The following is a 14,611-nucleotide window of genomic DNA, read 5'->3' on the forward strand; positions in this document are numbered from 1 at the left end:
AATATAAAAAAAAACCCAAAACCTATTTCACTGTTCAGGTGAGGGAGCCCTGGCACACGCTGCCCAGGGAGGGTGTAGAGTCTCCCTCCTTGGAGGTCTTCAAGACCCACCTGGACACACTCCTGTGTGACCTGATCTAGGTGAACCTGCTTCTGCAGGGGGGTTGGATTTGATCTCTAAAGGTCCCTTCCAACACTACCATTCTATGATTCTATGAACTGAGAATACAGATCCACTCCATTTTTTGATCCTTGCCATTTGTTTTGAAATTTGATGATACAACACATGCCATTCTGTAGTAATTCAGAGAACAATGCTATGAGAGACTGTGTCTTACTACAGTTATTGACAATAATTGATCAATTTGCTTCTCTTGCACTCTACCTTCTAACACAGGATAAACAAAATTCAGTCTTGCTTATTTAAATGTCACTCAATCAGTAGCAAAATGTAATAAAGCATATGATAATTTAAAAAATCTTGCTTTTCTCTATACACAGGAAATGGCATTTAACTGCATACTTACTGTTCAACAACTTCGTTCAGTGTGCATATGTCACTGCACAACAAGAAGCTATGCTCAGCAACCACTGAAGTCAGTGTGTGTCAAATGATGGTCATGGGTATTAGAAGACTTAAGTAACACTTACTCTTTAGCATAAGTAGCAGATACTTGTATTCCACATCCTAGCTTTCAAACAGCAGGACCTTTACGCAAACAGTCCCTTAATGTCAGCATACAGTATAAATTCAAAAATAATCAGAAGAAACAGCAGATGTGCTTCAAACTCAACAAGAAAACATGTTCCAGTGTGTATCAAAGATGACAAGAAAGTGATCTTTTTCCAGAAAAAAATACAGTCATTTTTATTTATATAATTTGAGGTTTGGAACACTTCACTAAATTCATTATAAATACGAAGGGCAAACTTTAGTAGTTTTCTGCAAAGCACCTGTAATCTTCCTTTCTAAGCACACTCTTACTAGGCGACTGGAATATAACAAGACAGCAACCTCAGTTACTTTATCCTTACAGTGTAGGAGGAAGAAAAAGAAAAACATTGAAGCCGAAAACAAGACATTCCAACCCAATTTATGATGTAACCATTTAGTGGCACAAAGTATCGCTAAAAAAATTCAGCAGTTGGTTGTTCCTTCCTTGTAACCTTTTTATTTGTCAATGCTGCATCAAAATGCAAGAGAACATTCATTATCATTACTCCTCTCAAGTCATTGAGGCTGTTAAACTTGAAACAAATTATTTGACATGACATCTAATAATGAGAATTAAAATTAACAAACCAGAAGCTGCTAAGAGCTATAAAAGGACAAGAGGCATAATGTAATCAGCTTTAAGACCTTCAGAGCCACTACACAATTTAATTTACAAAAGGTTAAAACAAATAAAATCTTCTAAATTAAATCCATGATAAAAAAGACAGCTTAACGATGTAGATAACAGACATACAAAGCTTTGCAGACAAGCACTACTAGTATACTTAAACCACCTACAGTTCACAAAGCTGAGCAGCAACGCTTCCCCCATCCTCCCCCAGTAGAGCTTTCATCAGGAACATTCTAATTTTGGCAGTGACAACTCTCAAAAAGCAAATTTAAAACTATTTATTTAACAGCTTCTACAGAAGCAAAATTAATTCAAACAATAACGTGGACTGAAGGAGTTAAAAAAAGGGAGGAATTTTAACAATTATGTTAACATAAATAACTTCAATATTTATGATGTGTGATATGCCAGAACTCCAAAATTGAAGCTATTTTCACAATTGAAAATGCAAATAGTACTGTTAGGTTTGGCATCAAAGTATATGAAGTGAAAATAACCCCTCTAGAGCATCCATCTAAAAAAATATAATTCCATTTGAATACAAAATGAGAACTGTTATTTCATTCTTATTGACAAAACAGACAAAAGGAAGTTTGTTCTGTGGAACAGGTGGGTCTGACACAAAACCATACAAATTTTTTCCACATCTACGTGGTGACAGAGATCTGATTTAAAGCACCAAGACTGTATTGCAAAATGCTGGGAAAGCAATGCTTTAATTGGTTTTTAAAATAAGCCTCAGTCAAATGTAGTTTTAAAATATTTACATGTCAATGCACATACAATACATACGTTATCAAAACAATGTATAATCTGCTGGAGTACATAAAAAAATATTCCCAGCTGAAACTGTTTACAAAAATGCACCCACAGTGAAAAAAGTAGGGAGTAGTCCCAGTTCAAACATAGAACACATATCCAGCATTCAGAGTCAGTATTGATTTTCTTATCTGTAAAAACATAAAAACTGATTTTAATTGTAAATATGTGCTTCAGTATAGTTGATTCTGTAGGACTTTAAAATGATTTTAAATTGAAAAGATGAAGACAAACATCTACTGTTCACATACAGAAACAATTAGACTTCAGTATCATCCATCCCTTCACTTGAAATATGGCCCTGACATAGGAAAGTGTTTAAGCAACTGAGCAACGTTTACATTACACTGAAGTCAGTTGATACAATTTAGACTTAAACATTACTAGGCACATGCTTGTATTAATTGAGGCCTACAAAAAAATATATTCTAACATCTAAATTCTTAAGATTAAGGATGAAAGATTGCACTGAAAATCCGGTTCAACGCTGTCCATTTAAGAGCTGTGCAACATGGCTTTTCATTTTGAAAAGTCTTAGGCAAGGCCCCCCAGTAAATAAGCACTAACTCACTGACTACAGTTCTACCCCAATGTCCAGTTCTGCAAATGTGTTTATATCAAGCTACACACACAGTGGTAGAGCGTTTATGCTTGGCTACTACTTCCTTAGATTTCAAAAGCGCCTCGAGACCGTATAGAGAAAAGGCCTTTCTCCTACTGGTTCAAGCCTCATGAAATCTCTATCTCTGCCTGTTCAGAACAGAGATGCTACCGAAAGCTGACAAGTGTTCTGCTCTCCCACCTACACAACACAGGCTAGGTAAAGACTAAGTACTAAACTGAAATTTAATTTTTTAGTGCTATCTGACCTAGTAACTGTGATTCCATAGATTCTTCATTTACACCCTTGCATCTCCTCCAAAGTCAGCAGAAGTGTTTTTGTTTCATTGAAACAGAGTATTTGCATTTAAGTTTTACTTATTAAGAGTGGCACTGAACTTGCTGGTAAAACCTACGGTATACACTTGCTTCCAACAGAATATCAAAGATGCTTTTTAGCACTCATATGCTCAATCTCTGAAACACCACACTGTAGTGAAACAAACTAAACCCTGTTAAATTTACAAAGATCTCATCATCTAAGACTTTAATCTATACAGACCTAGCACCAATCAGTTACAGCACAGTATCCTAACACAAAGAATGGTAACTAGAAAGATGCTTGCATAGCAAATTTTCTTCAACTTTCTCCTATGGAACAGATGAAGTTGACCTTCAACACAAATATGAGAGTGCAAAGTAGTGCTTAATCCTCGCCATCGGCTTCTCTGTATCTACAACTCTTCTCCCTCTTTCCACTTTGCTAACAGCAGAGACCTTTTGGCAAAACAGTTATTTCAGTCTTCCTTTCCAAGTAAGTTGGTGGCACTCAAACGTAAGTGGGGAACTTCCCCTAGTCTCTCACTTAATGCTTTTTTGCTGGAAGAGAAAGAACATCCCAACCCTTGGTTGCCTCTATCAAGTGCCTCTGTCCATGACTTATCCATTCTTCTTGGTCCATATACACTCTTCCACAAAACCAACACTTAAACAGACACGGAAGTGTCTCAGCTGGTGAAGTTTCCACCACCTGGTAGTTGTTTTTATGGGTCTTCTTTAGTTTCATTTTTAGCATACTTTGCTTTTTTGCTTGGTTTCCTGTCTCTACATTCTGAAGAGTAAGACGCTTTCGGTAACGTTTAACACCAAGACAATTACTTGTCCTTTCTGATAGAACTACTTTCAGGACTTGACCTTTATACTTATTGATAGTCTTCATTACATTAATTATCTCTGGCGAGTCAACATCAGGATGGTTTAGGACTACAACAGGCTGGTTACGACGAGGACATTTTATCAATTGATTCATTCTCAGAGGGACAAGCCGAAGACGTCTTGCTGTCAATAGATATGACATGTCAGAACTTGAACTGTTTTCTGAATGAGTTCTTGTTTTCCTCTTAGGAAGTTCCCTGCAGCTTGCTTGTTTTGCCTTATTTTTGGGACCTAGATGACTTCTGGAATAGGGCTTGCTTTGCTTACTGACATCAATGCTTTTCTGCAGAGGCAGATTAACCTGTTTGCTGGTTTTAGCACTTGCCTCTCGCTTTGGTCTTTGTCTGAGTGACACACCATGGGACTCGGCATTCGGTTCACTCTGATGAGGCAAACACGGCACATTACTGCTACGAGTCTCAGAAACACTGACAGGAACTGGGCGAGGCAGAAACATTTCATTGCAATACACAGAAGGATCTGATGCTTCACTCCTGGTTTCTATCCCATTTGGGTTTTGATTGCTAGTAGCATTCAGCACCCTCAGCATTGTCCCTTTGGGGATAAACACAGGAGTAGCAACATGAGAATTTTTAGTTACTCTGCTTTTGGATGTTCTTGCAAATGTATGCAATTCATCTTTACTGTGCTCTTCACTACTAATCACGCCATTTCCACCATGCGCTTGAGGTAAAGATGCAGACTGTTCCCCTTCAGTGGCAGGAAAAACTCTCTCACAGCTTGTTGAATTTTCTTGAGGGAAAAGCATCTTTTTACTAGAGGTGTGACATCTCAAAGGCGTGGATTTCATGTTAGATTCAGCAGCAGACATGAGCTGAGCAATTTTTCTACACAGTAACGTTGCTGACTTCTTATTGTGTGTTTTGTCATCCCATCTGACACCCTCTGGAACGTTTTCAGTCCCAGAGCTAAGAGAAAATACAGATGAAATAACAGGTCCCTCAAAAGGACTGCTTTTATTTTCCATCTTCTGTAGTTCTAATGATTCCAAAAGATGACTCTTCTTTTGGCTCATGGTTTCGGCTCTCTTTACTTTGCTAAAGCCAAAAGTCGTGTCCTTGCAAGGTGGACTTTTAGGGATATTAAAGTTTTTTCCTCCTTCAGAAGATTTAACAGATTTTTTATCAAGACCCTTACCAGTTAAACGTGTTTCTGGCAAGCTGACTGGCAGAATCCTGAATTCTTTGTCATCCCTCTTTAGAGGCAATGTAACCCTTTGTTTAGGGACTGCCGAAGAACTTCTGCCTTCCCGAGAAGCCTCTGCTGAAGTGCTTTTGGAACTCCTATCTTCAGAAATAACAGCAGCATCTTTTGGAAGAGGTATATCCACACCTTCTTCATAACAATACAAGTTATACTGTAAGTTATTTTTTCCATCTGCTTCCCACCTTGAGGATTTAAGATCGCTTTTTTTTTCAGTACTATTCATCACCAGAGATGGAGAACAAAGTTCTATAACACCTGAATGGACATCAATACCTTTCACCAAATGGAAGCATAATTTTGATGCATCTTCCCTCTGCATAGATACAGAATTACAGTCAGAGAGTGGAGAATCGGAAAAACAAAGACATTCGGAGTTTTTGTCGTATGTACTACCCAAATGAGGGTGGTTACTAATGCTGGACAATTTGTCTACATTCACTTCCATGGTTAGTAACTCATTTGGAGATGCAGAAGACTTTTTTTTCCCTTCCGCAGACCGTACTACACCTTGACTCTCAAGTTCCTCTTCAGCACTGTTCACAGGTTTGGAAGTTGCTTCTTTCATAGGAATTAGTTTAAGAACCAGCTGTTGTGCTCCATTCACTATTTTAATCTCTACTATCTGAGCTAAACAGTTAGAAGGAACTACAAGTTCAGATGGTGCGATTACCGTTAAAGGCATTCCAGGTTGTAAAGGTTCCATTTTTGGAGAATAAACCTCAACTTCCACACTTTGGTTCTCACATACGCTTATTTCAGATGCCTCCAATATCTGTTTGTCCTGGACTGATGCTGTTTTTATGCTACATTCTACATCGTGAGGCGAACAGACCATTTTATTTGCTTTACCTGGAATCTCACAAGCTGTATTTGAGGACAAATTTGAAAGCTCATTCTGAAATGGAATTTTATTGTATTTCTGCTTTGCAAATAAAGTGCTCTGACTCTGCTTCTTTTGCTTGTGGTTTATAATGGGATTTGACAGCCGTTTTGAGGGTGCTTCATGCACTCTTCTCCTATGTTTCACTATATAGTCATGTCTAACAGCACCATATTCACAGTATTCACACTGATATGGAAATCTTCCAGTGTGTTTCACCAAATGTCTCTGGAATTCTCCTTTGGTGTAGGATATGTTACTACAGTGGGAACAAATAAATTTAATTTCTTCATGTTGAGCTATGTGCTTTTTATACTGTAAAGGATCCTTTGTCGAAAATCTACATTTATCACAGTAGTATTTACCTGGAAGAAAATTTTTAACTTTAAACGTTTTCTGGGTTTTACTTGGGGCTTTTCTTTCACGTTTTTCAAAGTCTACAGCATTGGTACCCCCAGGAACAAAATGGAAAACTGGTGGTGTAATATGACTGCACTTCTTGCAGACGAAACTCGTGTCTTCAGTCCACCCAAGCTTCTTACGCTTTTCTATATCTTGCACTGAAATTTTATGAACACTTGTGCATTTTATGCAGTTTATCAGCAACAACTTACTGTTCTCTGCTTCGGTCCCTTGGTAACAGCAGTTCTGGTCATCATCCCCTTTGGATGGATTAGTTTTATCCTCAGATGATTGCTTTGGGGATGTACTTAAGGAATTATTTTTATCATTAACTTGGCCAGGGTACAATGTTGGTAAAATTTCCCTCATTTTTTTCAGTTGCATTTCAGAAGATGTGGCTCTGCACCAGTTGTGTCAAACACAGCAGCAGCAAACAGATTTTTTTTCTTGGTATTAGTCTTGTGTATGTAGCTTATCAATCAATCACTCAAGTCAGCAATCTGCAGAATATATACTTTGGGAGAAACGGTGCTCAAGCAAATGCATCCATCTTATATTCCATGTTCCCAATTTTATTCCATCAACTTGCAGCACTAAAGAACGAAAAGCAGAATAGAAGTCAGTTATGATTCACTGATCACTGAATTACAATGAACTAATAATTGAAGCATTAGTGGACTACAGATGAATTACAGAGTGCAAGTCTGCTGTTAATACACTGCTGATTGTATTCTACACATAAAACCATTCACTCTTAGTAAAATACACACAATCAAATAATTCTTTAATATTTGCTCTTATTCAAAATGTTCATAAATTCATAAAATTATCTGCCATGCTTCAAAACCTAAAGAGTTCATGTTATTTGTTCCATGTCCATATAACACGTTCCATTATACATGCTCCATGTATAATCCCAGAAAACTACATATTTAAGAAATGTATTTACAAGTCTAACAAGAAAGGTACTTAGATTTGAACAGCAGAAGAGGATTCCATTTCACATACAGCCCTTAACTAGGGAAAAATATATTATGAAATACTGAAAATGTCCCTCATTTGCAAATCCCAGCAGGGAAGAGTAACTACAATGGTTACTAAAAACATGTAGCTATGAGCTTAGTTTTAAATATAAAGATTAAGTTAGCATGGAAATTCCTGAGGTTCAAAAGGAAGCTCTTTTATAATCAGCCCAAGGTTTCAGATCCAAACAGTCTTGAACACTAATTCACAACAAGATGTGATTTATACTTCACATGTTCTCAACGCAGTGAAGTCAAAACAATCTGTGGCTGCAAAACTAATTAGTTTCACTTCTACTAATGTAACAGTGTAATCACTTCTATGTATGTGGACAAGCATATAAATAATTCATTCCATCCTGATATCACAGAATGTGTCAACCAAGCCCAATACACAATGCAATGGAAGGCAGAGGGAACACAGTAATACCAATGTAAAAATCACCACATTAACTTGTGTAGTGTATTTGGCTCCTGACCTTCCAACACTTTTACTGTCTCTTTTCTATATTTAACATGAACAAGATCTAACCCTTTAAGCTTCTGCCAACACTATGAGACCACTGCTATTTGGAAAATAAGAAACTAAATTAGCCTTTTGAGACATACCTAAAACAAAACTAGTCCAAAGCTAACTGGGACAAGTAAAATCTATTCAACGTATTTCTTATTCAAACATTCTTACTTAAGACATACTGTTGCACAGATCTGCATTCATGTGTAGACCCCATTTCACGGAGTTACTTCTAGATTCCTTTAGATTGCAATACATCCTACAGAAGGCTTCTGCAATCCAGTTCGTCTCCAAGTCCACCTACCGAAAGCAGGGCCTGATTTGGGCTCTAAAAGCACGGCACTGAGATATACAGATATGTATAAGCATAGAGTGCATCATGCCATTGACACTCTTGACCACAAAAATAGTATTAAAAACATATATTTTTTTTCTTAACACTGTAAACTTCACCTTAAGGAATAACCACCTTTAATGAGAAAACAGTACAAGAAACGCTGTGAAACATTTAAAAAAAGTATCAGAGAGATCTGGGTTGCTCAGTCTAAGAGGACATTAGAAGAATTTAACAGAGGTAATTTAAAGAACAGGCTAGTAATAAACTTTCCTAACCCAAACAGTTTTATATATGACAGAGAAAATAAATAGGTATATAACCCCCAAACCAAGCTTTTATTCAGATCTGTGACAAATACCATGTCACTAGAATCCAGCTTTTGCATGTTGTTGCAGTTAGTCGTGACTGCATTTCAGTGGGTTGATCCTTGCCACAGCCAAACAGCTGCTCACTGATTTCCCACCCTCCCTGAGCAGGAAGGGGAGTGAACTGAATAAAAAGGCAAAGACAGTTTAATGGGTGAAGGAAAAAGGCAGGGAGTTGATGCAAAGGAAATCCTTCATCACCTTACACAAGCAGATTGATGCCCAGCCATCTTCCAAGCAACAGCCACCTTGGAAGCCAGCCTCCTCTCCCTGTCTTCTTCCTCTGCTTCCAGTTTCCACTGCTGAGAATGACATTATATGCTAGGGACTGTTCCCTTGACTGATTCCATTCAACTGTCCCAGTAGTGTGCCCTCACCAGCTCTTGCCCACCCCACATCTATTCATTGCAGTGGAGGTGGGGAACAGCGGGGAGAAGGCAAGCAGGGTGGAAAACCTTGACATTTGCAAATGCTGTTCAACAACAATCAAAACACTGGTGTGTTATCAAGACTGTTTTAGCCATTGATCCAAAATGCAGGACCTCATGAGGCTGCTACAAAGAAATTTAAGTCCATCCAAGCTGGACTCACTGAAAAAGAACTGAACGACCAGATGGTGCTGAAGTGATGTCACTGTTGCCTCCCTAGATATTTTTTTCAACTATCTTTCCTGAACACTGAACAGTTAACAAGAAAAGATCTGATGCAAACAGATCTACTAGATCATTATTTTGGTTAAAACAAGCCCAAAAGTACATTGTAATTTCATTCCTTTAGATGTAAGAATTATTTGCTTTTTCTGGTTACTTCTGATGATTTCATTTTTCTATGTACACAGAGATGTGGTGCAATCCAGTAGCCATTCACTTCATACTGAAGCAGGGCAGCGAAATATGCTTCACAACATTTATTTAAAAGATACATATTCAATTTTTCAAGCTACAATCAAATGCAGAGCACATTGATCAATCCAATGATATTGGTAAAGGAAGACCTGAATGTCTACAAGGAGTCTGAATGGCAAACACAAGAACAGGATGGATGAAGAACAAAATAAAAGACACTAGGAGTGTTAAAAGTAATGTCAATCCCCATCTTTACAGAAATGGATTCAGAAAAAAAAACTAAAAAAAACCCACAAACTAAAACTTTGAAATAAAATAAGGGTCCTGAAATAGAAGAAATTTAACAAATGTAGAGGCCCTAGTTTTGGGGGAAAAATAAATTGGAAGCAGAAACTCGGAGGTACATGGGGGAAGGAAAATAAATCAAACTTTCTCATTCATTCCTTCTCCTAAACATCTGCAATTCAGTGACACTAAAAAGTAGAGCATTTCATAAAAGGCAATAGTCCTGCTTCTCACACAGCACTAGTATATCTTGAAACTTGCTGCTCGTGTCACAGAGATCAACAGATCCACAGGAGTCAAAAGGCATTCCAAACCACAGATATCACATTCACATAGAGGTTACAAAACAAAGACCAATTAAAAACAATAAAACTAGGCAGAAACATCTTCTGCAGCCTGACTATGCCAAATTCATCCATTAAAAAGTTTTTTGCACTGTGGTAGATTACAAATCACTGATGTGGCCACTGTCAGACAGGAATTGCCCATGTTTTCCACATTATCCTACCTATACTCCTGATATTTCCATTTACTTCAGACTAATTACTCTTCACTTATCAGTTCATATAAAATAATCTATTCTCCATTGTTTTAGTTCTCTTTGTCTCAAATTACATGGTGCTACCAACGAAACAGGTGTAATGAGCAGCATGCATTTATCACACATGACCAACTAGGTAAGACGTTTAGCAAGGCACACACCTCTCACACACCAACTTCAAAGACTGCATCCAACAACCAAGGCCTGCAGGGTACTGAAAAGCCCATGGAACTCATCCCCTAAGAGAGGGGTTTAAACAGAATTGGAAGGCACTGTGCATCACCTTATCAGTAAGATACAGGGCATAAAATTGGAGTCTTTGAGAAGAACTTCAGTCTCCGGGTAAGCTTAAAATTACCTGGTCTGTATTTTAGTTACACATATGCCATATTTAACACCAACTGATTAATCTCCGTTAGACAGTTAACTGTTTTACTGATCCAAATATGTAGCCACAGTTATCAGTCGTTAATTTTAGGCCTAATGATGGGAAAGATCCAAAATGCTTCACTCAAGCATGAAGTATTCTATTAATTAAAAGAACTAATTTTGTATTAAAAAAAACCCCATTCAAATACACCACTGAAATTTTACCTACAATTATTTCCTTTTCAAAAGATGTTTTGTTGTTACAATAACAGCTAATCACAGTCATCGCACTTTCTGTATCCGAAATTCATGGGAAGTCTTTCCATTAACACGAATAAGGAACATCAGTGCAGAGAAATAAGAGCAAAGACCATGCACCAGGTTTTCAGAGCTTACTTTTATTGTAAAAGAAAGACAGTTATTTAAAAAAAAAAAGCAGCTACATTTAAAATTTTCACTGCTTATAATAGTTACACAAAATATTCACAGCAAATAAGCCACTATTTGTAGAATGCATGGGTGAAAAACTGTCTGATTCACTGGCACTGTAAGAAGTCATGCACCTACACAGACTACACTGTATTCTACTGAAATGGCCGTCTGCTTCTCCCCGTGGCTCTAGGACTGAGGCCTAGCTTTGTGTCTGAGAGAATCACATATCACTCAACTGCTCGGTGGTCTTCTTTGCAATAACCTAAGCAAGGTACTCTTGAGCAACTACTGTACCAAAAGTAGTATTTTAGAGAGCGCTCAGAGACACTGACACAGCTCTTTACCATTACATGTATGACCAATTTCTAAATTTATGCTGTGCCTTTCATCGCTTCACACAATGTACAACCATTTTCAGAATCCTTCTGCATACCCAAAGCATATTGACCAGGATGTAGCATTACCTTACTCTAAGCCTGCCTGCAACAAAGCAGGCAAGTATGGCACTGAAAAAAGTGGGAGAAGAGGGAGGGAAGAGTCCCATCAGAAGCACACATCCCTCTGTGCCCAGTTCTCAAAACACTCATGAGACACTAAACTGAAACTCTACAAATTTGATTCCTGCTAAAATTAGTCACATACCACTCGAATGTGGAAGACAAGCGTCTTGACTGTAACCATTTACTGTAGAAACAATGAAGAACAGAACGCTAGCAAACTCCTATAAAATATTGTTAGTCTTCTTAGTAACAGGAGACTTTTAAAATGAAATGTATGTTTCAGGACACTTTGAATACATCTATGATAATATTGGACCATTCATGCAGAAGAAATTCGAGCTATTTTACACACGTATAAATTATCTTAAGTGTCCCCAATGTAATATTTTTGCATGGCAGACTCTCTTGCAACAAAATTGAATGTAGGATTTAATTACGTGACTCTTACGCCCAAATCCCTTAAAGAACACAATTTTACATACCACACACGGGACGTTCTCTTTGGCTCGGTGACACAGTTACTAACCCAAAAGCTTCTTTTCTTCAGGCAGGAGGCCGAGATGACAAACCTGGACATCAGACGAGTCGAACGCGGCCCAAGGGCGCCCACGAGCCAGCAGCACCCGCCGGCCGCCCAACGCCAACAATCCCCCATTTGCTTGGGCCCGCGTCCTGCCCACGCGGGAGCGCTGCCGAGGCCGCGCCGGGGCCGCGCCGCCGCCCGCGCGCCGCCGCCCGCACAGGCGGCTCCGCCCGCCGCCGGCCGGCAGGGGGCAGCACGGCGCGCGCCACCGGGACGCCGAACAGCGCGCCCCGCCGGCGGGACCCCCGGGCCCCAGCGCGGGCCGGCGGGCAGCGTGCGGACGGCGAGCGGCCGGTTAGCCGCGGCGCTGGACCTGCCGCCGCGCACCGAGGACCGGGCAGGCTCGCCAGGCTCGGCGGAAGACGAGGAAGAAAGGGGGGCTGCCTCCCTTCGGGACAGACCCCGCCGCCGCTCACCCCTTGTCCGGGCGCACAGGACACACCGCGCCGATCCTCGCCCTCCTCGGGGCGCAGCTCCCGCCCGCCCGCTCTGCCGTGAGGTTACTTACCGCAGCGAGGGCGAGCCCCCCGCCGCCGCCTCGCCACGGCCCCCCGCCCACCGCGCCGACGGAACTGACCTCAGCGGCGGCGGCGGCGCCCCATTGGCCGTCGCCGCGCCGCGCTCCCGCCGCCGGCTCCGTGTAGAGCTCTACTACGGCGTCCCGGCGCCGGCGCCTGCGCGCTGCGCTCCCCGAACCGGCCCGGCCCGGCCCGGGCGGCGGCGGCGGAGCCCCGCGGAGCCGGCCCTGGCGCGGCGGGAGCGGCCTTAGCGGTGCTGTGGCGTTCGGTACGGGCAGGGCGGCGGCGGGGCGTGGTGCGCGCGGGGCCGCGGCCTCCTGGCTGTCCCTCGAGGCCTCTAGCGGGACAGCAGCCCGAAGGAAGGAAGAGCTACTCTTCCCAGTGATCTCCGATACCACTGTGTTTTATGAGTCTATGGCGTGGGTTTACGTTTTGCAGGGACCACGCTATGCTGTAGTAGATACATGGGTTTAGGTGCTTCCTATAAAACCTAAATTTCTTTTTAAATAAAATTGTTCTTTGTCAAATTTGAAGGGAGAAAAAAGCATTTTAACTGCCAATGTCATCACAGAATCTCAAGGGCTGGAAGGGACCTTGAAAGATCATCTAGTCCTACCACCCTGCCAGAGCAGGACCACCTAGAGTAGGTCTCACAGGACCATTCAGGTGGGTTTTGAATGTCCCCAGAGAAGGAGACTCAAGAACCCATCTGGGCAGCCTGTTCCAGTGCTCCCTCACAGGGAAGAAATTCATCCTTGTATTCCTTCTGGTGTGTCACCCACTCCCCTCAGTTTAGTATCATCGGCAAACTTGCTGACAGTGCCTCTGTTCCCTCATCAAGGTCATTAATGAATATACTGAACAGCACTGGTCCCAGCACCAACCCTTGAGCGACTCCACTAGATATAGGCCTTCAACTACACACTGCCCCCACTGATCACAACTCTCTGCCTTCTTTCCTTCAACCAGTTAACAATCTACCTCACTACCTGATCATCCAGCCCACACCTTCTCAGTTTTGCCACAAGATTCTGTAACGATGTCAAATGCTTTACTGAAATCAAGATAAACCACATCCACTTCACTACCACCATCTGTCCACCTGGTTACATCTTCATAAAAGGCTAACTTGCCCTCTAAAATTACTTCTAACACCACTGCAGTATCTAACCACTCTTCTTAAAAAGGGAAAAATATTCATCACAGGGCCCAAAATCTTTCCAGATGGCAGCTTTGAAAGAGAGCTTTTTGGTGCAGGACTTCAAAGTTAAACTCTGTGTTGCCAGATTGTCAAAGAATCTAAGCAGTAAGGACATAAGACTAAATGTCTTGGACTGAATAACTAGTTAAAGATGGAGCACAGGTGGTGGGAGTGACGTACAGTATAGAGGTCATACAGATGAACCACCATCAGGATCTGTCTCTGCTTGGACCTGTTCAACATACTCACAAGTGTGTGAGACAAGGATGACTACTGATACAACAAAGGGCTAAAATACCTTGCAATGTAAACAGAGGTAGGTGGGAGCTGTGTATGTGGATCCCATGAAAGCCAACATGGACAATTTGCCCTGACTTGTGTCAGCTGCTCTGCAAAGGTGATTATGTGGTGTTACGAAAATTCACTTCCCTAATGATTGTATCAATCAGTCTTTATCACGTGAAAATGTATTAACTTTGTTAGTATGTATTAGTGCACATTAGGCAATGAAATGTAACATAGTGGTGGAATTTTATTGGAGACTTTGGTATTGTTCATGCTCAACTAAAACAAACTAAAGGACAGCCCAGCCCTGGAAATAAGAACTTTGC

The 14,611-nt window shown here is 40.8% G+C and overlaps 1 protein-coding gene across 5 annotated transcripts; it reads right to left on the reverse strand.

The window, feature by feature from the left end:
• Positions 1 to 866: 866 nt before the first annotated feature.
• Positions 867 to 12,910, reverse strand: ZNF518B (zinc finger protein 518B). 5 transcript variants are annotated; one of them, XM_061993147.1, is made up of 2 exons: positions 12,859 to 12,910; positions 867 to 7,081 (listed from the first exon to the last, which is right to left on the reverse strand). In XM_061993147.1, the coding sequence occupies exon 2, from the start codon at positions 6,870 to 6,872 to the stop codon at positions 3,630 to 3,632; it is 3,243 nt and encodes a 1,080-aa protein (XP_061849131.1). In that variant the 5' UTR covers positions 6,873 to 7,081; positions 12,859 to 12,910; the 3' UTR covers positions 867 to 3,629. The 5 variants fall into 5 exon arrangements, with proteins under 5 accessions (XP_061849131.1, XP_061849129.1, XP_061849128.1 ...); XM_061993145.1 differs by lacking the exon at positions 12,859 to 12,910 and adding an exon at positions 12,790 to 12,841; XM_061993144.1 differs by lacking the exon at positions 12,859 to 12,910 and adding an exon at positions 12,698 to 12,839.
• Between the last annotated feature and the right edge of the window lie 1,701 nt (positions 12,911 to 14,611).

This window comes from Colius striatus, chromosome 3 (assembly GCF_028858725.1).
Source record: "Colius striatus isolate bColStr4 chromosome 3, bColStr4.1.hap1, whole genome shotgun sequence".
In the NCBI taxonomy this organism is placed as follows: Eukaryota; Metazoa; Chordata; class Aves; order Coliiformes; family Coliidae; genus Colius; species Colius striatus.

Bases quoted from the DNA above. Each gene is read 5' to 3' on its own strand.
- ZNF518B (XM_061993147.1), bottom strand. From the start codon at position 6,872: ATGCAACTGAAAAAAATGAGGGAAATTTTACCAACATTGTACCCTGGC.